This window comes from Acinonyx jubatus, chromosome B4 (assembly GCF_027475565.1).
Source record: "Acinonyx jubatus isolate Ajub_Pintada_27869175 chromosome B4, VMU_Ajub_asm_v1.0, whole genome shotgun sequence".
NCBI lineage: Eukaryota > Metazoa > Chordata > Mammalia > Carnivora > Felidae > Acinonyx > Acinonyx jubatus.
Window position 1 is genome coordinate 77,721,444 of NC_069387.1, and position 23,997 is coordinate 77,745,440.

The 23,997-nt window shown below is 49.9% G+C and overlaps 1 protein-coding gene and 1 long non-coding RNA gene across 2 annotated transcripts; one reads left to right on the forward strand and one right to left on the reverse strand.

Annotated features, from left to right (window-relative positions):
• Positions 1 to 270: 270 nt before the first annotated feature.
• KRT18 (keratin 18) lies at positions 271 to 4,212 on the forward strand. Its single transcript, XM_015084600.3, has 7 exons — positions 271 to 777; positions 1,555 to 1,637; positions 1,988 to 2,144; positions 2,698 to 2,862; positions 2,969 to 3,094; positions 3,416 to 3,639; positions 4,033 to 4,212. Exons 1-7 carry the CDS (start codon positions 361 to 363, stop codon positions 4,151 to 4,153), a joined length of 1,293 nt encoding a protein of 430 aa, XP_014940086.2. The 5' UTR covers positions 271 to 360; the 3' UTR covers positions 4,154 to 4,212.
• Positions 4,213 to 4,325: 113 nt separating this feature from the next.
• Positions 4,326 to 7,343, reverse strand: LOC113593074 (uncharacterized). Its single transcript, XR_003413130.2, has 3 exons — positions 7,181 to 7,343; positions 4,652 to 4,750; positions 4,326 to 4,424 (listed from the first exon to the last, which is right to left on the reverse strand). It is a non-coding gene; the product is annotated as an uncharacterized LOC113593074 (long non-coding RNA).
• Positions 7,344 to 23,997: the final 16,654 nt, after the last annotated feature.

Below are 23,997 nucleotides of genomic sequence, written 5' to 3' on the forward strand. Positions count from 1 at the left end.
ACGTCATTTCCTGCCCCGAAATTACACCGCCAAAGCCGACTCCACCTGCGGCCCTGGTCGGTCCAGGTTATTCCCCTCCTCCCGCCCCCCCCACCCCCAGAACGGTCGAGGATGGCGTTGGCGGGAAGGTGCTGAGGAGGCTGGGGGAAGGGAGGCTGGGGTGGGGGGCGGGAACGGAGGGCGTGGAGTCCCGCCGCGATCCACCTGTGGCCCAAGCTTCCAGGCGACTTGGTGGCGGGGGCGGGGCCTGCCCGGGCCGGTCCCCACCCCCTCCCTCGGCGATATAACTTGAGTCGCGGACTTGACCCCCCTCGTGGCCCGAGCCTGAGTCCTGGCCTCTCCTCTTACTCCTAGAACAGCATGAGCTTCACCACCCACTCCATCTTCTCCTCCAACTACCGGTCCGTGGGCTCGGTGCAGGGGTCCAACCACCGGGTCCGGCCGGTCAGCAGTGCAGCCAGCGTCTATGCAGGCGCCGGGGGCTCAGGCTCCCGGATCTCCATATCCCGCTCCTCTAGCTTCCGGAGCGGCTGGGGGTCCGGGGGCATGGCCGCCGTGATGACCGGGGCTCTGGCGGGCATCGGGGGCATCCAGGGCGAGAAGGAGACCATGCAAGACCTGAATGACCGCCTGGCCTCCTACCTGGAGAGGGTGAGGAGCCTGGAGGCTGATAATCAGAGATTGGAGATCAAAATCCGGGAACACCTGGAGAAGAAGGGACCTCAGGTCAGAGACTGGGGGCACTACTTCAAGACCATCGAGGAGCTGAGGGCTCAGGTAAGGGGGCCTCCCCCGACCCCCAGCCATGTTTGACCCTCCAGTCATCCACTCCCTGCTTCTCCCCCGCCTCCCCCAAGGATAGGAATTTTAATAGGGGTGGGGGTGCCTTGACTCCTTCCCGCTTCCCCTCGCCACCCCGCCCACTACTCCGCCCCCTGCTCCCCAGGTAGGGTGTCGGCAAGCCTTGCATTTCCATACATCCCCCTGTCCCCTGGGACCCCAAGGATGGCGACTGGGCATGGTTAGGCCCTTTCCCAGGAGGTGGTGGGAAGGGGAGAGGGGGGAAGCCTTGCAGAGGAAGTAGACACATGGAAGGAGATGAGGCAAGGCCCCATAAAAAGGACCCTCTGGCTTCTGGCCAAATGGAGACAGTTGGAGGGTTAAGCGGATGTGGCTAAGGCTGAGTCATCTAGGAGTAAACAGGCGGCCTACCTGTGGGAGGGGCCAATGGGGGGAGCCGGGGAGAGGTGAGCAGGTGCACCTGGGAAAAAATGCCAGGAGAGGGCCAGAGAGAGGACTTGTTACTTCAGGGCGGGAAGGCCAGCAGAGGCCCCAAAAACGGGGCAGTGGGAGACCCGTGGGAGCTCTGGGATTTGGGACTCCATGAAAGGAGGGAACAGTGTGAGGGACACAGGTGGAAGGGGATAGGTGTTCGAGGAGAGCCTCTGGCTATTCCTTGGGACCAGGAAGTGTCATTCAGACACATAACACCTTCCCATGCTCAGCCCATCATTGATTTCCCATTTATGGAGCAACCTCTCTACAATCCCCCAGATCTTTGCAAATTCTGTGGACAATGCCCGCATCGTTCTGCAGATTGACAATGCCCGTCTTGCTGCTGATGACTTCAGGGTCAAGTAAGCCTCAGGGTGCTAGGGAGCTGAGGGTGGGGCCAAGTCTGTTACAGGCTGGGTCAGGTAGGGGCTCACAGTGGGATCTTCAGCTGTGGGCGGAGCTGGGTGGATAAGAGAGAGTTAAGCTCCATCAGTTTATTCATTCATGTAACGCAGTTAAAGAATACTGTCCCCCAGGTGCCAAGAACAGTGCCCAGAGGATTAGCACCTGATCTTGACTCAGGTTGCTGAGTCAAAATCAGGTCACGGCAAACTCCATAGTTTGCAATGGCCATAGGGGCACTATTAGGTGGCATGCCCGAGAAGGTTCTGGAACAGAAATGAGGCCCCTCTGATCGCCTCCACTCCCACAGGTATGAGACGGAGCTGGCCATGCGCCAGTCTGTGGAGAGTGACATCCATGGGCTCCGCAAGGTCATTGATGACACCAATGTCACTCGGCTGCAGCTGGAGACAGAGATCGAGGCTCTCAAGGAAGAGTTGCTCTTCATGAAGAAGAACCATGAGGAGGCAAGCAGGGGACCAAACAAGTCTGGGTGGGGGAATAGATGGGCCGGGTCACCTGTAAGTAGCTTACGGGGAAGCCTAGAACTCCCAGCTTGGGCTCTTCTGAATCACACGGCTGCCATACTCAGTGGGTCACCTGAATGACAGCGTGAGGGGGTCAAGAGGACATGGGTGAGAGAGCGAGGTGAGGACAAAAGGTAGAAGCAGCTAGCACTAAGGGTGAGGGCTGAGGGGGGAGTGAGAGCAGGTGGAGCCGGCAGGGCTTCCTGGAAGAACGTTCGAGGAACAGGTTTGTGGAAGGAGGGTGGATGCAGGGACAGAGCAAAGTGAGAAGGGAGAAACCACCTGTGGGTGATAGTGAGTGGTGCCATTTTATCCATCTGGAGTAGAAAGCCCAGACCTGGCATCGCCCAGAGCACAAAACCGAGAGTCTTCTCTGTTCCTGTCTCCAACTGACCCCGCAGGCCTCCTGCAAGAGACAGTTGCAGAGGTGGAGCCTTCCTGGAGTTCTGGCCCCGAGTCCCCTCTTTCCTCACTCTGGTCCTCTCTCCTTCAGGAAGTAAAGGGTCTACAAAACCAAATTGCCAACTCAGGGTTGACCGTGGAGTTGGATGCCCCCAAATCTCAGGACCTCAGCAAGATCATGGCGGACATCCGGGCCCAGTATGAAGAGCTGGCTAAGAAGAACCGAGAGGAGCTGGACAAGTACTGGTCCCAGCAGGTGCATGAAGGGAAGGGATGGGTGCCAGGCTAGGTCCAGAGGCCTGAGGGTGTGGAAGGGAAGCAGACGGAGAAGGAGGGACCTGAGGACTCTCTTGTCCCTGCAGATTGAGGAGAGCACCACAGTGATCACCTCCCAGACTGCTGAGATAGCAGAAGCTGAGAAGACCCTCAAGGAGCTGAGACGCACGGTCCAGTCCTTGGAGATCAACCTGGACTCGATGAGAAACCTGGTGAGAGTCCTCACGTCACCTGCCCCAACTACTCTTGGTCCCACCCTCTGTCAGCCTCAGACCCAGTCCTATCTCAGCCCAAATCCTACTCCCTTCCATTTTAAGTCCCTTATGCTCAGAAAGGGTGGTTTCTCTTTGCATTTTCCCACTGCTCCTACCCACGACCCTAGTATCTGGCACACCCTAAGTTCTCGAAGACGTTTCCAAGAGTGAAGGGATGAATGGTCGTGGGATTTGGACTGTTCTGCTGAAAACTTTGTGGAGACACTCCCTCCACCCCATCTCGGAGCTCACCCGCCCCTCCTCTCTGCGCCCCTGCAGAAGGCCAGCTTCGAGAACAGCTTGAGGGAGGTGGAGGCCCGCTACACCTTGCAGATGGAGCAGCTCAACGGGGTCCTGCTGCACCTGGAGTCAGAGCTGTCCCAGACCCGGACAGAGGGGCAGCGGCAGGCCCAGGAGTACGAGGCCTTGCTCAATGTCAAGGTCAAGCTGGAGGCTGAGATCGCCACCTACCGTCGCCTGCTGGAAGACGGGGAGGACTTCAGGTAAATGGGGCTCTCCTCCCACCCTCACAAGCTGGGGTCAGGATACATTTATCCCCAGAGTCTGAGCTTTTGTAACCCACCCCGCCCCCCTCATCCCTGCGCATCAGTGTCCACTGAGCGCTGGGCCGGTGCTCTGTGCGGGCTCCTGCGTCTCCAAGGGAGTAAGTAAGAGCTTCAGAGACTCCCTCCCTGGAGAAGAGAACAGACTGAGTATTGCCCCAGCCGTACTTAGAGCACACGTGGAGTTTGCCTTTGGGTTTCCCTTTTCTGGAGGAAGTGGCCAAACGGAGTGTGGAGATAGAGGCAGGGATCAGGAAGCATTTTTCCTCCTCTTCCTTGACTCCCTTCTACTCTGCGAGCTGTTTGTAACTGGGGCTTGGTCTTCTGTGACAGTCTTAGCGACGCCCTGGATACCAGCAACTCCTTTCAAACCATCCAGAAGACCACCACCCGCAGGATCGTGGACGGCAAAGTGGTGTCTGAGACCAATGACACCAAAGTTCTGAGGCGTTGAAGCAGCAGAAGCAGGCTACCCTTTGGGGAACGGGAGGCCAATAAAAAATTCAGAGGTCACTTTTGTGTCTTCCTTGCTTGTCTTCAGAACACGTGCCAACGCCCTGACCCAGTAGTCCTATCTCTGACCAGGCAGAAGTCACTGCTGACCGCAGGGGGTTCATAGGTGGGGGGGGGGGGGGGGGCTCTTCTGAGGACCCACCTTCTCTGAATGAGGAGGGAATGGTCGATGAGAATTTGTCTTTTCAAACTGAAAAAGGTATACAAGCAACCTGCGCAGAATCCAAAAGGAAAGAAGGAAATCAAATGAAATACTTCCTACCCCACTCCAGAGGCAACCACTTGTAAAATAGTCCCTTAAACTGGACATATACGAATGTGTTTCCTTTTATTTTATGTATGTGGGACCGTACTATTCTGCAGCCTGGACTCCCAAACTCTGCCTTCTTCATCTCAGTATGTCTTAGACACCTTTCTAAAGCAGTATGTGTAGACCTACCTTGCTTTTTATGCCCAGTTGAGTGAATTTGGAATCTCTTCTACCTTCAAATGGAATCCACATGCATATTCCATTCTCCGAAAGGAAATTGTTGATCCGCTATTGAGGGAAAAAGCATGGAATTGCAGTAACTTTGCACTCTATCACCTCTCCTGTTTTGATAACCATTTTGATGATTTTTTTTCCTCCCCATCATGCATCTGAATGTCTATATCACATAAATCTTCTCTCAATCTGCAACAAAGAGTAATTACTGTGCTCCAAATGCTTCCAAGAATCAGAAACGTGATCTGTATAATGTCCAGTCATGGTCAAGAAACCAATCTGACAGACGATACCTAGGTCTTTCTTGACCTTTTGCTTAGTAAACAGTCCTCCGTCTACTTTGAGCGATGTCGTACAAAATATGACATCATGTTACGTAAAACTTCTGGTATCTGTATAGGAATGCCATTGGGATCGTTTTTTTTTAGAAGGATCCCCAGAATGATTTTCTCTCAGGTCTCAGCAACAAAAAAAACTTACATTTGGTAGCAAAGGACTATTCTTTTTTTTTTTTTAATATTACTTTTTTAAAAATTTTTTTTAACGTTTTATTTATTTTTGAGACAGGGAGAGACAGAGCATGAACAGGGGAGGGTCAGAGAGAGGGAGACAGAATCTGAAACAGGCTCCAGGCTCTGAGCTGTCAGCACAGAGCCTGACTCGGGGCTCGAACTCACGGACTGTGAGATCATGACCTGAGCCGAAGTCGGCCGCTTAACCGACTGAGCCACCCAGGCGCCCCAGCAAAGGACTATTCTATTTAATCTGTACATTGTACACCCTATTCTTAATAGCTGCCTGGTACTATGGTGTGTAGAGTACAAATGTACCTAACCCAGGTCTTTTAGTGATGGACATCTTGATTGCCAGTAGTTTGGTTTTTACAAAAAGTTGCAATTAGGGGCACCTGGGTGGCTCAGTCGCTTAAGCACCTGACTTTGGCTGAGGTCATGATCTCACAGCTTGTGAGTTTGAGCCCCGCATTGGGCTCTGTGCTGACAACTCAGAGCCTGGAGCCTGATTCCGGTTCTGTGTCTCCCTCCCTCTCTGCCCTTCCCCCGCTCACACTCTGTCTCTCTCTCTCTCTCTCTCAAAAATAAACGTTAAAAAAAAAAGGTTGCAATTAATGTTAACTAATATGCTATTAATATCTGTAACTAATATGTATTAATGTGTGAGCATATCTATAGGACAAATGTCTCGAAATGGTATGCTGGGCTCGAAATGCTATACATTAACGAATATTTAGGAAGTGCCTACTTTATGCCAGGCCCCATGCTAGAGCACTAACAGCCTAATGGTCAAAAGTTATGTGCAGTTTTGGAGGGCCTGGCTGGCTCAGTCTGTAGAGCGTGTGACTCTTGATCTAGGGGTTGTGAGTTCAAGCCCCATGTTGGGTGTAGGGATTACTTTAAAAAATAAATTCTAAGAAAAAAAAACATGTGCATTTTTATCCATTCTTTCAACAAATACTTGCTGAATACCTACTATGTACCAGCTACTCCTCCAGGTACTAGAGATACATCAATGAGCGAAAAAGACAAAATTACTATCCTCATGGAACTCTATATCCTAGAGACAAAAGACCAAGAATAAACCAGAAACATAACATAGCGTGAACATATAGAAGGTAATAAGTGACCTGGGCCTGGGTTGAGCAGGCAAGGAAGATCACAGTGGGGAGAGTCAGGAAAGTGAAAGGGGTATGCCTGAAGATCTTCAATCAAAATGAAAAACAAATGGGGTGCCTGGGTGGCTCGGTCGGGTGAGCGTCTGACTCTTGGTTTTGACTCAGGTCATGATCTCACAGTTTGTGGGTTCAAACATCGGGCTCTGCAGCTGGCAGCGTGGAGCCTGCTTGGGATTCTCTTTCTCTCTATCCTTCTCTCTCTCTATCCTTCCCCTGCTCAAGCTGTCTCTGTCTCTCTCAAAATAAACATTAAAAAAAAAAAAAAAAAAGGCCGACGGGGCACCAGGATGGCTCAGTTGGTTAAGCATCTGGCTTCAGCTCAGGTCATGAACTCACGCCTCCTGGGTTCACGCTCCGCACTAGGCTCTGGGTTCAAGGCCTGCATGGGGGCTCTGCTGAAAGTAATGAGCCTGCTTGGGATTTTCTCTCTCCCTCTGCCCTCCACCCCCCACTCTCCTCTCAAAATAAAGAAATAAACTTAAAATACAGCATGTACTTTACCTAAAATACAGCATGTTTACTCTGCAACCTCTAAAACTATGGGGTCCTTGGTGGAAAAAAGCTAAAGACAGCACTGTTTGAGACCCTTTGTCTGCGGGAGGCTCAGGGAGACAAAAGCCAGGACAGGCAGCCCTCCAGGCTAGCTGGCATGGGTGTGGGGGGGGTGAGGTGGGGGGGGGGGCGGGGGGAGCTCCCCAGAGGGACAGGGGGGAAGTCTTTATCACTGCAGGGCCCTGAGAAGCTGCAAAGTGAACAGAGCAAGGGCCAGCTTCCTGAGTTACACAAGACGTTACCTGGAGCTTCTGTGAGCCGGGACACTTGCTTTCTCTGGGCTCCTTGGTGCTGCTACCTGGAGGAAAACATCCTAGCTGAAACCAAGGCACCCCGCTGAGGGGTTGCTCACCCTTCCTAAGCCTACCTCCCCAGAATAACCCTAAAAATCCTGTCCCACCTCTCCTCTCCCCATGCTCTTTCCAAGCCCTGCTTTGTCTATATCTTTCTCCCCAGCCTTTACAGGAGTCTACAAGAGACAAAGCCCTGGGGCAGGGAGTTTTACTTTCTGAGATCTGTTTTAGGAAAGCAATCAGAGTGGTTTTCTTGCCCCGTCTGCCCTACTATTTTCTAGATATGTAAGTGTAATACTGAATATGCTCTCTCAGGCCACACGGAAGCCCCAGATCTGACGATGAGCCCCCCCCCCACACACACACACACCCCCGCAAAGGGCTGCACAGCCCTGGCTGGCCCTCAGTGTAATTTAGACACGAGGTATCCGGCCTTCCTTGGGCCCCTAAAAAGGAGAGACTGATGGCCCCGGCCGCCAGATGTGGGACTGCAAGCAAACGTGGGATGCGGACGTGCCTGAAGGGGAAGCAGAAAGCCCCTGGCAGAGTCTGAGCAGTGCCTGCGGCGGAGTCAAGCTGACCCGGGTAACCCAAGACGATGCACCTGATATGACTATCCCTCCCCATCAGACAATGTCTCCCAGTTCCCAGGGCGCTAATGCATTTGATCCCTATTACAATCCTGTGAGCTATGCGAGGCAGCGGGTATTACTGGCTTTAGCTCAGAGAAGTAGGCACTGAGGTTCCCAGAGATCATGTGACTTGTCCGAGGCCACAGAGCTAGAGGCTTAAGGCAGGAAACCACCTATCCAGATCCCCAGTCCCACGCTCTCTCTTCCATGTATTCTAACTTAGCCCAGGGTTTCTCCAGCCCTGGCTGCAATTCCAGTCACCAGAGGCATTTTACGAACAATACCAACGCCCAGGTCCCATCTGCAAAGATTGTGATTTGGTTGCTCTGGGGTGAGGACCCAGGCCTCCTGGCAAGTGTTAAAATATGATTTTGGTGATTCCAAGAGGCAGGCAAAGTGGAGACTCCCATTCAAGCTGTGCCTAGGGTCAACACCATGGCCTTCCCTCCTGATGCAGGTCACGGATGTGTGTGTTTTACACTGCACACTCCTGGAAAAGCCCAAGGCCCCTGGGGCAATCCTCCTTGTCTCCCACTGGGGAAGATGACCTCTTGAGGGGCAGCCCATTTTTTTTTTTAATTTTCTTTTTTTTTCAACGTTTATTTATTTTTTGGGGGACAGAGAGAGACAAAGCATGAACGGGGGAGGGGCAGAGAGAGAGGGAGACACAGAATCGGAAACAGGCTCCAGGCTCTGAGCCATCAGCCCAGAGCCTGACGCGGGGCTCGAACTCACGGAGCACGAGATCGTGACCTGGCTGAAGTCGGACGCTTAACCGACTGCGCCACCCAGGCGCCCCGAGGGGCAGCCCATTTTGTGGCCAAAGGGGAATATTAGCAATTCCAAGGTTATATTATGCAGCCGTCTGTTTTCATTTCATCCTTCCTCTGTCTATGCATAATCCAGCCTGGATACTAAATTAATAAATGGTACTGGAAGGTGAAGAACTACGTGGATCACATATCCACTTTGTGGGGTTTTTCAAAGACAAAAACAACTATAAATGGATAAAATGTATATGTACTCATAGGTATCTATCCTTGTATATGCAAAGATCTCTGGAAGGATACACAAGAAACTTAAATTAATGATTGCCTCTGAGGAGAGAAATTGAAATAGGAAGAAACAAGGGTGCCTGGGTGGCTCAGGTTGAGCGTCCGACTTCAGCTCAGGTCACGATCTCGCAGTTTGTGGGTTCAAGCCCACCTCAGACTCTGTGCTGTCAGTCGGAGCCTGGAGCCTGCTTCGGATTCTGTCTCCCTCTCTCTCTGCTCTTCCCCCACTCATGCTCTGTCTCTCTCCCTCTCCTCCAGAAAGAAATGAAAACATTAAAAAAAAAAAGATTTTTTTTTAAGAAATAGGAAGAAACAAAAGTGGGAGGGAGATTTACTTTCCATCGTGTACCTTTGTACTTTTTGAATCATATATTACTAGTACACATACCAAAAAACTTTTCTTTGTGATCTTTTATAATGATACAGGAACCCACAGCTTTCCAGGGAAGAAAACCGTACGCCCATTTTTGTTGTTTCTGACCCACCCCATTCATTCAATCAGTCATTCCACAAACATTGACTGAGGCCCTGGGGTGTACCAAGAACTATTCTAGGAGCTGAGGGTGGAGTGTGAGGATACAGACTAATAATCCTTATTCTTGTGGAGCTTACATTTTATTTCATTACATTTTTATAGTTTATTCATTTATTTATTTTGAGAGAGGAAGAGCACCAGTGGGGGAGGGGAGCAGAGAGAGAGAGAGAGAGAGAGAGAGAGAGAGAATCCCAAGCAGGCTCTGCACTGTCAGCCCAACTCGGGGGCCCAAACTCACAAACCGTGAGATCATGACCTGAGCTGAATTCAGACGCTCAACGAACTGAGCCACCCGGGCGCCCCTGGAGCTTATATTTTAGCAAATGGAGACAGACAACAAAAGATAAATGTGATAAGTAAATTATACTGTATATTAGAAGAGGTAAACATTATGGGAAAAAGTAGAGCATCGGGGAATCAGGAGTTAGAAGGTGTATTTGTTTCCTGTTATTGCTGTAACAAATAATCATAAACTTAGTGGCTTAACACACACTTGTTATCTTGCAGTTTGTCACCAAGAATGACAGTTTGCGAGGTCAGAATATTTACCTCTTCTAATATACGATATAATTTACTTATTACATTTATCCTTTGTTGTCTGTCTCCATTTGCTAAAATGTAAGCTCCAGGGGCACCCGGGTGGCTCAGTTGGTTGAGCGTCTGACTTCAGCTCAGGTCATGATCTCGCGGTTTGTGAGTTTGAGCCCCGAGTCCTAAAACCAAGGTGTCAGCAGGGCTGTGTGCCTTCCAGAAGCTCTAGGGGAAATTGATTTCCTTGTCTTTTCCACCTTCTAGAGGCCACCTGCACTCCTTGGCTTGTAGCCCCTTCTGCTATCTTCAAAGTCAGCTGTGTATCTTCTTCTCTTTCTTTCTCTGACTTCAACCACAAGCCCGATCTCTTTTTCAATGAGCGTGGCTTTGGTTTTCAGTTTATAAATGAGATCACAAAGTATTTGTCTCTCTCCATCTGACTTATTTCAATTAGCACAATGCCTTCAAGTTCCCTCCACGTGGTCGCACATGGTAGGATTTCCTCGATTTTTATGGCTGGGTTATATTCCACCGCATACGTGTGCCACAACTTCTTTAACTCTCCATCCACCAATGGATAACACAGGTTATTTCCACGTCTTGGCTATTGGAAAGAACGCTGCTATGAACGTGGGGTTGCAGGTAGGTCTTTGGGTTAGTGTTTTCATTTCCTTTGGCCGTATTCCCAAAAGCAGAATTGCCAGGTCATACGGTGGTTTTATTTTTAATTTTTTGAGGCTCCTCCATACCGTTTTCCATAGTGGCTGTATTTGACTGGGTTTGAAGGCAGTGAGGTCTCAGTAACCGCACGTCATGGAAAAACCGTACCTTCACTTACCACTTGGGGCTACCTGGAATGCCTTGGCCTTTTGGAGGTAGTGAGTCTTTGGCAGACTACACAGCTGTTAAGATAGACGAGGATGGTGGGAAAAGAGAAATCAAGGGCTCTCTGGGGTGGTCTGGCTGCTTTGGCCACACTGCTGGGTTCAGAGGATGGAAATTGGAAGCGCCAAGTTTTACACTCTTGGCTCAAGAGGACCAGGCTGCTTCTAAGACTTCCTACACGAATCTTTCAACTCCTGCAGCCACAGGCCTGATGCGGCTGAAGCCTGACACTGCATCAGCGGTTGAAATCATAGGATGCCTGGGTGGCTCAGTCAGTTGAGCGTCCAACTCTTGATTTCAGCTCAGGTCATGATCCCAGGGTCGTGGGGGTAGAGCCCTGCACTGAGTGTGGAGCCTGCTTAAGATTCTTTCTCTCCCTCTGTCTCTCTCCCCTGCTTGGGCTCTCTCTTTTACTAAAATAAAACAAAAATAAGAATAACTTTTAAAAAAAGAAGTTGAAATCACAGCCAGGTCTTCTATGAAAGCCAAGACATTGAGGAGGAATCCTAAGAATGGGAAAAGGAGCTTTGGGACATATTTGAAGATGCTGCATGCCCAGACCATGCTAAATCTCCCTGACTGGCGGAGATAGCCCCTCCTTCTTTGTCTAATGAGGCTGGCCCTGCCTTGTTTGGACATTCTGTAAGGGCTTCCTCTGAGATAGTTAACGTATGAGAAATGACTCAGACACAAAACCAGGGGGAAAGAGTACAAAATCTGACCCTAGGGAAGACTCACAAGACAAAAGAATTGCCAGTTTATATAGACACAAACTGGGCGCATTTGTATGTAGTTGGATTCTAAGGATGCTTAACCAGAAAGGAAGACACAGTTTTCCCACATAAATATTTATGTGGGTTTATTTATATGGACTCAGGGAATCCAAACTCAGTGTGCTGGCCCCAGCACCCAGGAATGATTTTATTGCTTTCCTTAGTTGTTTGGCTAAAACCTATCTCAGGAGTAGCATATAATAAGTGAAGCTGAGCTATAAGAAATCCTATTGCATAATTCAGAGGAAGGAATCTAAAGATTTACTGCGAAAGGAATGTCGGAATGATTTATCGTGGACAATCTACACACTCAACAGCTGACCACCAGAAGGGAAGCAAAGTGGGTTTGGTTACCTTAAAAGGCCACAGGGTCAAAGCAATAATCAGAATGGTCTGACGCACGGGATTGTTTGGCAGTAATTACCTGATCATGGGGTTCTAATTTTCAATTGAGTGGGCAGTCTGGTAAAGTCATCTCTTATTGTTTTATTATACACGGGACTACTGGTGGCTGGCTTAGTCAGTAGAGCATGCAACTCTTGATCTCAGGGTCATAAGTTCCAGACCCACATGGGGAGTACAGCTTACTAAATAAATAAATGTGACTACCAGAAAAACTTTTAACCATTTACAAATCTATACAAAAAGATACACTCAAAAAACACCATCAACTAATCAAAACGGAATTCGAAAACGGTTCGAGCAATCCACAGGAAGGCAGGAAACAAATGAAAAAGAGAGCAAACAGAGGAAAAAAATAAAACAGTAGACCTCGGTCCTAATACAACAATAATTACATGAAGTGGTATAAATACCACACACAATGGAGTATTACTCGGCAATCAAAAAGAATGAAATCTTGCCATTTGCAACAACGTGGATAGAACTAGAGGGTATTGTGCTAAGCAATATTAGTCAGAGAAAGACAAATATCATATGACTTCACTCATATAAGGAATTTAAGATACAAAACAGATGAACATAAGGGAAGAGAAGCAAAAATAATATAAAAACAAGGAGGGGGACAGAGAACAAACTGAGGGTTCTGGAGGGGTTTGTGGGTGGGGGGATGGGCTAAATGGGCAAGGGGCATTAAGGAATCCACTCCTGAATTCACTGTTGCCCGGCATGCTAACTTGGATGCAAATTTAAATAAATAAGTAAATAAATAAATAGGAAAAAAGCAAATCAGCAAAGATACAGAGGAAGTCAAAAACACCATCAATCAGTAGGATCTGCTTGACATTTATAAAACATTCCACCAGCAGAGCAGAATACACATTTGTTTTCAAGCGCCCACTGAGCTTACACCAAGATCGACGACATCCTGAACCACAAAAGCAGTTCAATGGAGAAAACAGCCTTTTCTGACACAAGAGTGGTGTCAGAACAACTGGACATCCCGAGACAAAAATAAACAAACAAACAAACAAATACCACAGCAACGATCTTGACCCAAGTCTCACACCTTATATAAAAATTAACTCAATGCTGATGACAAACTTAAGAGTAAACCATAAGACTCTAAAACTTTAAGAGAAAACACTTAAGAAAAAAACAAAGAATAAAAACAGAGAAATCTGGGATCTAGGGCTAGGCAGAGTTCTTAGACTTGGGGACATCAACCACAAATCCATAAAGACGGATAAGCTGTACTTAATCAAAATTAAAAATTTTTTGTTCTGTGAAAGCAGGTGTTCATAAGATGAAAAGATAAGCAACAGACTAGGAGAAAATATTTGAATACCACACATCTATGATGACTAGTATCTAGAACATATAAAGGATTCTCGGGGTGCCTGGGTGGCTTGGTCGGTTAAGTGTCCGACTTCGGCTCAGGTCATGATCTCACGGTCTGTGGGTTCGAGCCCCGCGTTGGGCTCTGTGCTGACAGCTCAGAGCCTGGAGCCTGTTTCAGATTCTGTGTCTCCGTCTCTCTCTGCTCCTCCCCTGTTCATGCTCTGTCTCTCTCTGTCTCAAAAATAAATAAACGTTAAAAAAAAATTTTTTTAAAAAAAGGATTCTCAAAACTCAATGGTAAAAAAAAATCCAGTTAGAAAATGGGCAAAAGATATGAGAAGACTTTTCCTGAAGAGGATACACAGGTGGAAAATAAGCTCATGAAAAGAGGCTCCACATCATTAGCTGTGAGGGAAATGCAAATTGGAATCACAGTGAGATATCACTATACACCTATCAAAATGACCAAAGTAAACAATAGACAACACCAAATGTTGGAGTGGACCTGGAAAAACTGGATCACTTATACACCGCTGATGGGAATGCAAAATGGCCCAGTCACTCTGAAAACAGTTTGGCTGTTTCTTAAAAATTGAAACATATAACCCAGCAATTGCACTCTGGGGCATTTGTCCCAGAGAAATAAAAACTTATGCTCACACAAGAACCTGTGCAGGAAAAGCAACTTTATTCTTAATAGCTAAAAACTAGAAACAATCCAGATGTCCTTCAACAAGCAAATGAATGGTTAAACAGGGGGCACATCCATGCGGTAGAATACTTCTCAACAATAAAAAGGAATGAACTCTTGATACAGGCCATAGCCAGGATGAATCTCCAGGGAATTATGCTAATTGAGAAAAGCCAGTCCCAAAAGATTGCATACTGTGTGATTCCATGTATAGAACATTCTTGGAATGACAATATTCTAGAAATGGAGAACAGCTTAGTGGTTGGGGTGGGGGGTGCTGATTAAGGAGGAGATGGGGCCATAGGGAAGTGAGTGTGGCCATACAAGGAAAACACCAGGGATCCTGTGGTGATGGACCTGTTTTGTATCTTTCTTCTTATCAATGTCATTATCTTGTCTGTGATGTAATACTGTAGTTTTGCAAGATGATATAAATGGGGAAAACTGGGCAAAGGGTACATGGGATCTCTCTGGAGTATTTCTTACAACTCCATGTGCATCTACAATTATCTCAAAAGTCTTAATTTTTTAAAACCTGGCACATAAAATGTTACGCATTTATTTTCTCAAAAAAAAAAAAAAAGTTAATGTGCAATTCTTAACCCTAAACATATGCGCACGTGTGCACACCCACACCGAGATTTTTCCCTCTGAAGGTTATGATAGGAAAGAGCTCCCTCTTATTTTAGGAGAATGGAGAGAGGTCGCAGGTGCCCCGGGACTCGCCCAGGGTTTTACCAGGAGTCTCAGGACAAACGGAAACCAGGAGACCCCTCCAGCCAGAGGCGGTGGGAGGCACGGCAGCCCTGCCCTGGGTCCCAGACCCAGCCCGAGCGGGGGCCACGCGAAGCGCGGCCAGAGCTGCGCCCTCGCAGCTGGGGACACCCAGGTGCCACCCGCCGGCACCCTGGGGGCGCGCGGAGGGCGGGGGACAGGGGACGGGGTCCGCAGCGCCCTCCTGGGTCCACCGTCGGCCGCTTCCCGAGGGTGTGAGGACGCAGCGGAAAGCAACAAGAGCGCGCGGGCAGGATCGCGGCTTCCCCACGCGGCTTGCTGGGAAATGAGGCGAGACGGCTGGCGGCTCAGAGCCCGGGACAACACCCCCCAGCTCCAGAGCCAGTTCTAAAGCAGAATTTTTGAGATCCAGGGTTCTGCTTCCCGCCTGTCCCGGCTCTAGCTGAGCCCACCTCGCCGCGCGCTCCCCGCTGTCCCGGACTCTGGCGCCTTCCCTCGGTTCCTCCCCGCACCCCACCCTTCCAACCTTGGCTGTGGCTTTAAGGGGAATCCCACCCCAACACAAAGCTTCTTCATGTTCTTCCAGTTCGTTTCCGCCCCTCGGACCTGCCCACCGAGGAATGCGGCCCACCCCACGAGGAAGGAGGCCTCGGAAATGGCCAGAGGAGAAGGGCGCGGCAGGTGCCAAGAGCGAGGGGGTGACCAGAAGCCCGCAGTGGGAATGGGAGGGAAAATAGGCTCCCGATCTGGGAGTGGCCGAGGCCTGAGCTCGTGAGAGGCAGACCTTGGGCTAGACTGCCTGGGTTCAAATCTCTGGTGAACCACTCACTACCCGAGTGACTGTGGGCAGGTTCCTTACCTCTCCAGGCTTAGTTTCCTTTGTCCTAAAATAAGGCTAAAATAGTGCAATGCTCCTTGGAGTTGCTGAGAGGATTAAATGAATGAAGATATACAAGGTTTTAGGGCCCTGTCAAACCCACAACAAGTGCTATATGAGGCTTGATGTTATTATAAGTAGTTGAGCACCAGAATTCAGGGGTCCTCTTCCCAGGTTCCATAACTGCCACTGCCCCTTTCTCTCTGGAAGGCCTGCCACATAACCTCTGGAAGGTACTATGCATTGGTCACCAAGAATGGTAAGGGTGCTGGGCAGCCCCACCCACCTACCCAGCCAGTCCCCTCACCCTGGCCCAGGTGCCTTTCCCCTCTCCCAACCCTGGGGAAAGCCTCAGCTCTCCTTGATGAAGGGAAGTAGGGAGAGGGATGTTCTGGCCTCACCTGGTCTGGATCACCCATCCGAGTGAGGAAAGCTGGCAAGGTCTAAAATCTGAATCCAGTCCCAGGCCTGTCACGACTTCTGTGACCTCAAGTCAGCCACTCTCTGGGCCTCAGTTTCTTCACGAGTGAAATAAAGACATTCGTGTGTGTGTGTGTGTGTGTGTGTGTGTGTGTGTGTGAGTTCTCTGCCCAATGTGGGGCTTGAACTCGCCACCCTGAGATCAAGAGTCGTATGCTCTACCGACTGAGGCAGCCAGGCACCCCAAGACATGCCTTTCTCGAGCCCACATTTATTAGATGTGAGACACTATCTAATAATAGGCCTGCCCTATCTGAAGAATGGCTATGAAGATCACCCGGAATAATGCAGGTAGAGGTGAGTCATAAAGTTCTATACAGTTCCATACATACTACAATCCTCACATTATAATAGGCCTTCCAGGTCACCCTCTGCTTGTCTTCCCACTCCCCACACCTTCCACCCATAATTCCCTCCAGGAGATTAGGGATTTCTGTCTGCTTCCTCTTCAGTTGTAACCCCAGCACCTAGCACCATGCACATAATAGGTGGTCAATAAATATGTGCTGAATAAATCAATGAATGGTTCAAATTTGGCCTCTCCAAGTAGAAATCCTCTTTCTGGCCTTCCCAACTTTTTCTGTATGAAGATTTTTAAACCAGCACAGCCCCCTTGGGTACTCTAGTTATTAGAACATTATCACTGCTTCTACTAGGCTAAAATCTGCCCCCTAACCTTCCAGACTCAGCCTTGCCGGCTAGAGCTACCCAGAGCTCCCTCTTCCATAAGGGTTCATGTGTGAGTGATTACTATTATCCTAACCTGGGTAGGGGGAGTCCAGAGCGCTGTGTAAGGATGAGCCCCACTGCTGGCCTCAGCCCCACCTGCCCCAGGCATGAGCTGAGGAAGCAATCCTCTGCTTAGAAACATCTCCAGGAGGTTTTTCAGCGATCCTTGGGTCTTGGGAGTCTGTCGCTACCAAAAGCCCTGATCAGAACACGATGAAGTGTCTGGTGCTGCAGCAAGAGGGATTTAGGGTAAACTGGGGATTCGAAGGCATTATCCTGCCCTGGGCCCAAAGCCCACAGAGTTCTCCCCCACCCCTTCCTCAGGCAGCAGGGTTGAGCGGGCCTCTGCCACATTGGCTGAACTTTCTCCATCACGCACCCACTCAGGAGATTGGAAGCCATGCATTTACGCTACTGAGCTTCCCCCCTGGCCCTTCCCACACACGCCTGTGTTTGAGTCCTGCTTTGTGTCCACTGCTAGAGCTGATGATTTACAGTCAAGGCCCGAGGAAAAGGCTGGGGAGCCAAGGCCAAAAGGGGACAGGAAGGCAGAAGCTTTGAAGCCACCCAAGTTTGAGGAGTGCATTCCAGCCCCTTGGGGCTCATGGCCCCCCACGCAAGTTAGTCACCTTTGCCAGACATACGCTGTCCCTTTCCCTCTTCTTCTTCCCTACACCGCTGGGGCCTCTTCCAGGATGCCTTCTCCACCTGCATCAACTCTGCGCCGCTCTGCCCCCATCACCCTGCCCCACCCCCACTGACATCAAAGCAGTGTTTTTCAAACTGCAGGGTCTGAGCACAAGAGTTGACTAAGCAGCACAAATTTTTTTTAATTTTTTTTTAATTTTTTTTTTAACGTTTTATTTATTTTTGAGACAGAGACAGAGCATGAACGGGGGAGGGGCAGAGAGAGAAGGAGACACAGAATCGGAAGCAGGCTCCAGGCTCTGAGCCATCAGCCCAGAGCCCGACGCGGGGCTCGAACTCACGGACCGCGAGATCGTGACCTGGCTGAAGTCGGACGCTTAACCGACTGAGCCACCCAGGCGCCCCTTTTTTTAATTTTTTAATGTTTGTTTATTTTTGAGAGAGAGAGGCAGAGCACGAGCGGGGGAGGGGCAGAGAGAGAGGGAGACACAGAATCTGAAGCAGGCTCCGGGCTCTGAGCTGTCAACACAGAGCCCGATGTGGGGCTCGGACTCACGAACTGTGAGATCATGACCTGAGCCAAAGTTGGACGCTTAACTGACTGAGCCACCCAGGTACCCTGCATAAATGTAGTTTTAATAAAACGAACAGAATAATCTAGATCAGAGCATACTGTGTGGTAAGGTAAGAATGAATACTGTTATACTGTTTCTTGAAACATGTCACACACACACACACACACACACACGCTCCATGTAGAGCACTTGGTTCTGTCATTTTGAAGGTCTAGCCTGGGTCTGGGTATATGACCCATTGACCTCGCCCATTCCTCTTCCTCCTTCTGCTTCTAGACAACATCCAATAGAACTTTCTGCAGTAATGGAAATATCTGTGTTGTCTAACATGGTAGCCACTAAGTACATTTGGCTATTGAGTCCTTGAAATATGGCCAGTGTGACCGAAGAAATGATTTTTTTATTATATTCAATCTCAATTAATTTCAATTTAACTCACCACAGTAGAGTCTAGTGGCTAATGGCTGCCATATTGCACCAGTGCCATTCTAGACTGTAAGCTCCCCATGGGCAAAGACAAGGCTGTTTTGTTCACTGTTATACTCCTAGGACTTAGCATGGTTCTAACATAGGCTAAGTCACCAATAAATGGCGGGGGGGCGGGGGGGGGGGGAGGAAGAGGAGACACCAAAGAAAAATGTAGCCCAGCCCAGACCTATAGAATTTTCCAATCTCCATAGTGTAAATACTCCCGTGGTGGTCAATTTCATGCTACTAGGGGATTCATTCTGGCAAGCAAAATTTCTGAACTTAGTGATCAGCTCTCGTTAGCCTTGGATTGAATGAACAACAGCAACAACAACAACAACAAAAATGAACAAACAAGCTACCAGGATGGAACTCTGCAGGCAGAACACCCCAGGGAAGGAGACATCAGGAGAGTGGACGGAAGGGATATTTTAAGCGGTCAATAATCATCTTTCTCCCTTTGTGGCTCCTCTCTGTACCAAGAGATAGAATGTGGTGGGGGGATGGCTGACCTTCCTCATTCTGTGGCCCCACTCCACAAACCCCACAACTTTAAGAAACCCCAAGGACTCTCCATCAGGCCTAACTAAGTCATTGTCACCAGAGGAAAATCCTATATGCCACAAAAGCTATTGAATGAATATCAAAGCACGTGGAATGAACCCTATGCTTAGTGTGAGGTAGTCGCTACCATTTTTTTAAACATGCCCCAGGTCCAGAAGTTACACAGTCTCCCTTGGTCACTTGGACAGCCTCTGTAGTGGGGCGAGGGGGGGGGGGTGCTAAAACTATAAATCTTGCTGTCATTTAGGAATGCTTAGTGCAAATGTTTATGGGCCCAAGTCACCTTTTTCCACCTCTCTTTTGAAGGGCGTTACAGTCCCCCCCTGGGGTCACGCCTGCATTCCACACATGTCCAAGGAAGGAGGGGCAGGTTGCCTACTTTGGGGATAGCCAGGACCCAGGTGGAGACCCTTGGTCTTAGCGCTAAATGATTCGGAACACAGAGCGTTCAAATAAAAATTCAAGTAGCCAAACCGAAGACAAGGATGCAGGAAAGCTCGGGAGATGAATTCAGAGCAAAGGAACGGTGGGGCAGTAAACGCTACAGGCGTTCAGAGGAAGGATGGTGATCATGAGTCACGGCGGAGGCGGAATTCGAGGGAGGCTAGGGTTTGTGCAGTGGGAGAGGTGTGCATTCCAGATGAGAGAATGAGAACATAGCCCCCGAGGCCCAACTACCAGCCTCGCACATAATAGCGACTCCATAAACACGTGTTCATAGGGTCTCAGAAAATCTGAGTCTGCTCTTGGCCGTAGCCGTAGCAAGGGAGCACAGGTGGGCAAGTGCCAAGCCTCAGGCACTACATTACCAGGGAGATAACCTTGAGATGGCAGGAGCAGCAGAGGCATACAGGGAACGGAGCTGAGCCAAAAGCTCGGAACAAAAGGGTCTTGTCCCTGCAGCCACTCTCCAGGATTGCAACCCTCCGGCTGCCCCAAGGCTCCAGGCCTGAATAAGGAAGTAACACCCTGCCTGCAGAATGTTGCTCTGCCCAGCTGGGGTCTCAAAGGCCTGCTGCCCATCTTGGCACTGCCTTGAGCCCTGACTGGCACCAGGCCCAGCCACACTTCGCTCCTCAAAGCTATCAGATTCCTCTGTTGGCAGGGCTGAGGGGGGCTGGACGGTCGCAGCCCCGGTCTAATCAGAGCCTTCCCAGGGTTCCCTGGAGCTCTCTCATGTGCCACCACTTCCAGGCCTCGGTCACCCCACCCAGCCCTTCTCAGCAAGGTCTCTGGCTTATCCAAGCTCCCACCATATAACACAATCATCCTTAAAAGACAGAATCTGGCTATTCAACTCCTATCCCAACAATTCCAAATTCTAGAAGCTCTGAAGTCCGAAAGTTCTCTGTAATTCACTTACATGTTAAACCTGACATGGAGCTATTTAGTTTAGTTTTGTTTTTTTGGTTTTTTTTTTTAATGCTTATTTACTTTTTGAGAAACAGAGAGACAGAGCATGAGCAGGGGAGGGGCAGAAAGAGAGGGAAACACAGAATCCGACACAGGCTCCAGGCTCGGAGCCATCAGCACAGAGCCTGATGCGGGGCTCAAGCCCACAAACCATGAGATCATGACCTGAGCCAAAGTCGGATACTTAACCGTCTGAGCCACCCAGGCACCCCGAGTTTTTATATATCCAATTTAGTGTGACTATTCCTGGATTTCACTGCAGAAATAAATGTTCAGTGTCTGATTCCATAATTCCAGGGGCCACCTCAAAGCCCACTGTGGTTTTCGTTATACATTATACATTTCATTATACATTATACGCACTACATTTCCTTTCTAAACTCTGAAAGTCAGAAAAAGAGTCATCTGGACCCAAGGCTTAGGTTAAGGGATTGTCTACTTGCAGCCTAAGCCCAGGCTTAAGCTCCTACTGAAACGATTTTGAGCCTGGGTGCCTGCTCCTTAGAGCTGATGGTGGGGAGGAATCCCAGGAAGACAAGCCAGGGCAGGGGGCACTTCAACAGCTCAGGCAGTGACAATTTACCAACAGGGACACCAGTGCAGTGTTTTGATGCTTTAACAACACGCAGCAGCCCAGAGGCGTACCGAGAGCCATGCGGCCCGGAGCCATGGCTTCCCCCTTCCAGCCACCAGAGTTTGAGACAAACTCCTATCCTCACCTGGGTTTCTTCCTCATTTGAATGAACCCACCTCGGCGCCCTTGGTGGGGGTGAAAGGAACAGAAGCATGCGGCACACTTAAGGAACTCAGTGGGTATCAGCTACTTTGATTGTTCTTTCATCCAGTATTTCTTGACCTGCTAGGCCCCTCTGGGCAAGACAATGTGTAATTTACAGGGTGAACTCAAGGAGAGAAAGAATGTGCACGTACAAGTAAAAGCAAGATTGGACTGAGCAGATTAAAATCGGATTTCGGACGAGAGGAGAGTCTGGAGAAAAGGAAGTGGGAAAGGTAAGAAACATGTCCTGGGCAGTGGCAGGAGACCCGATCAGGTCAGGCTGATACACTGGACAACGAAAGTCCCATGGTTCTTTCCTCCCTGGGCCCAGTTTCCCCCTACATTTAGCCTTCTATCTCCTCTGAGTTCCTTTCCACTTTCTGTGATGCCAAATACCTGAAGTAAAATTGGACCAAGTCTTTACGACCCCCAGGGGTACAACCAGACCCAAATGTGGAAGCCACGGGAGGCCGATTTCCACTCAAATGAGGTACTTTCCCCAGGCGGTCTCCTGAAGAAAGGAGGTCTGGAAGGCTGGTCACCTCATCCTCATCCCAGCGAGAGGGCCTGGGTTTGGGCCTTGGGCAGAGTCAGAGCAGATGGCCACGCCCACCCAGAGGGGTTGGGGTGCTGTAAGCTGAACCTCAAAAGAGGCCCCATGTTGGGGCCCCTGGGTGGCTCAGTCGGTTAAACGTCCAACTTCAGCTCAGGTCATCAGCTCATAGCTCGTGAGTTCAAGCCCCACGTCGGGCTCTGTGCTGACAGCTCAGAGCCTGGAGCCCTCTTTGGATTCTGTGTCTCCCTCTCTCTCTCTCTCTGCCCCTCTCCTGCTCCTGCTCTGTCTCTCAAAAAAATAAATAAATAAATGTTTAAAAAAAATTTTTTTTTAAAGAGGCCCCATGTTGGCAGAGCCCTGGCCATCTTACCAAACGGGTCCATCTAATTCCATGCCTGCAGCAGGTCTGAAGATAGTGGGGGAGGAACTCAAGTCCCAGTCCTTGGGACTGGGGGTCTAGGACCCTGGGTGGAGAGAAGCAACATCCCCTGGGGTGCCGGATGTGATGCACATTGCACTTTAAGGGAGGGGAATCTATCTATGCACATAATATACAAAATGCAAATTATACATCAAAGAGCAGAATATAACTGGTAGGGGCTTAGCTGTGACAAGGGCTGGCAAGGGTTCAGGGGACAGTCTGTGTCCTCACAGCCTCTCCATTTGGGCATTCCTGCCCCTGCTCTCTTTGTCTTTCTCCGCCTCTCTGTCTCTGTCTCTGTCTCTCTCTCTCTGTCACACACACACACACACACACACACACACACCATACTTCTTTCCTCCCTCTGACCCCTCACCCCATCCTCTCTCCTACCCCATCCCCACCCACCCACCCACCCAGGAGGGGATGCAGCCATTGCTCTTGATGAATGTAAAGTGTGGCCAGACAAAGCAGACAAAGCCATGCTCAGGAAACCACAGGGGACCAAGGTCCAGCAGAGTCTGCCCTGCTTCGTTACTACTGGAGAGTAGAGGCACACCCAGGACTACAGAAAAGGAGGCAGCCAGGGGGAGGGACTGGGGGAGAGGGGTTTCCTGGAGGTGGTGGGCATCTTGCTGATAGCTAAGGATGAGTGCAGTGTAGGTGGAAAGAGAAAGGGGGGCAGGGAGTGGTGACGGGAGCACCATAAGTCAGGGCTTGGAGAGTCATTTGCCTTGATCCATGGAAAACTCCCCTTCCGGAAGTAAAGGGGCCATTTTTGGAGAGGACCTAGGGATTGTGGAAGGGGGGACATTGACCTAATAATATGAAAATACCTCTTCCTCCTTGACATTAGGAAGCATGCAAGAGAGAGAGAGAGAGAGAGAGCGCGCGCTGGAGGCATCTCTGGTTCCAGAGCCATCCCGGGGCCAAATTACACCCCCACCCCAAGACTGAAGCACCTGCAGACAACACCCCGGCACCGAGCTCAGAGCTGAGCTGGCATCCCCCACCTTTCCAGCCCTGACCTGAAGGAGAAACAGATGGATGTAGGGAACCAGGGCATGAAGAAAGGCAAGTGGCCTACGTTGGGACAAAGAGAGCCCTTCCTGTGAAAGCAGCCCCAAACAGCACGGTCCCAGATTCCCAGACAGGGAAGCCCAGGCTTCCCAGGCTATTAGCCCAGCCAATGCCCCTACAAGAACAATCCTAGGGAGGTCACTGCCCCCCTCCCCCTGTCTCTGGGACATTCTCCCAGACCCAAGGCTCAGCGTGGCTCTCCATTCCAGTGGATTCTTCCCTAGACCTGACCCCTGAGAGAGGAGGGAAAGCAGTGGGGGGCAGCAAACCTTGGGTCTGGGGATCACAAGGAGAGAGAGGGGACACTCTGGCACACCTCTGTAGGGGTCCCCAGAGACCCAGCAAGCTTGTTCCAAACCATCCCCCTTTGCTCTTGAGGCCTCGGTGAGAGAGCCCAGAGGCACACGGTCAACTGAACCCTTCCCTGGACAATGCCACGCCCTCAGGCCCAGAACAGTTCATCCCATGCTACCCGAGACGCAGGGAAGGCTTTGAGGCCCAGGCTTTATTGTGGACAGAACCCCTGGCCAAGTGTGGACCCCGTGTCCGAGAGTCCTCAGACTGAGGCTTCTTCAGTTCCACTGATTCTAGATCTTCGCT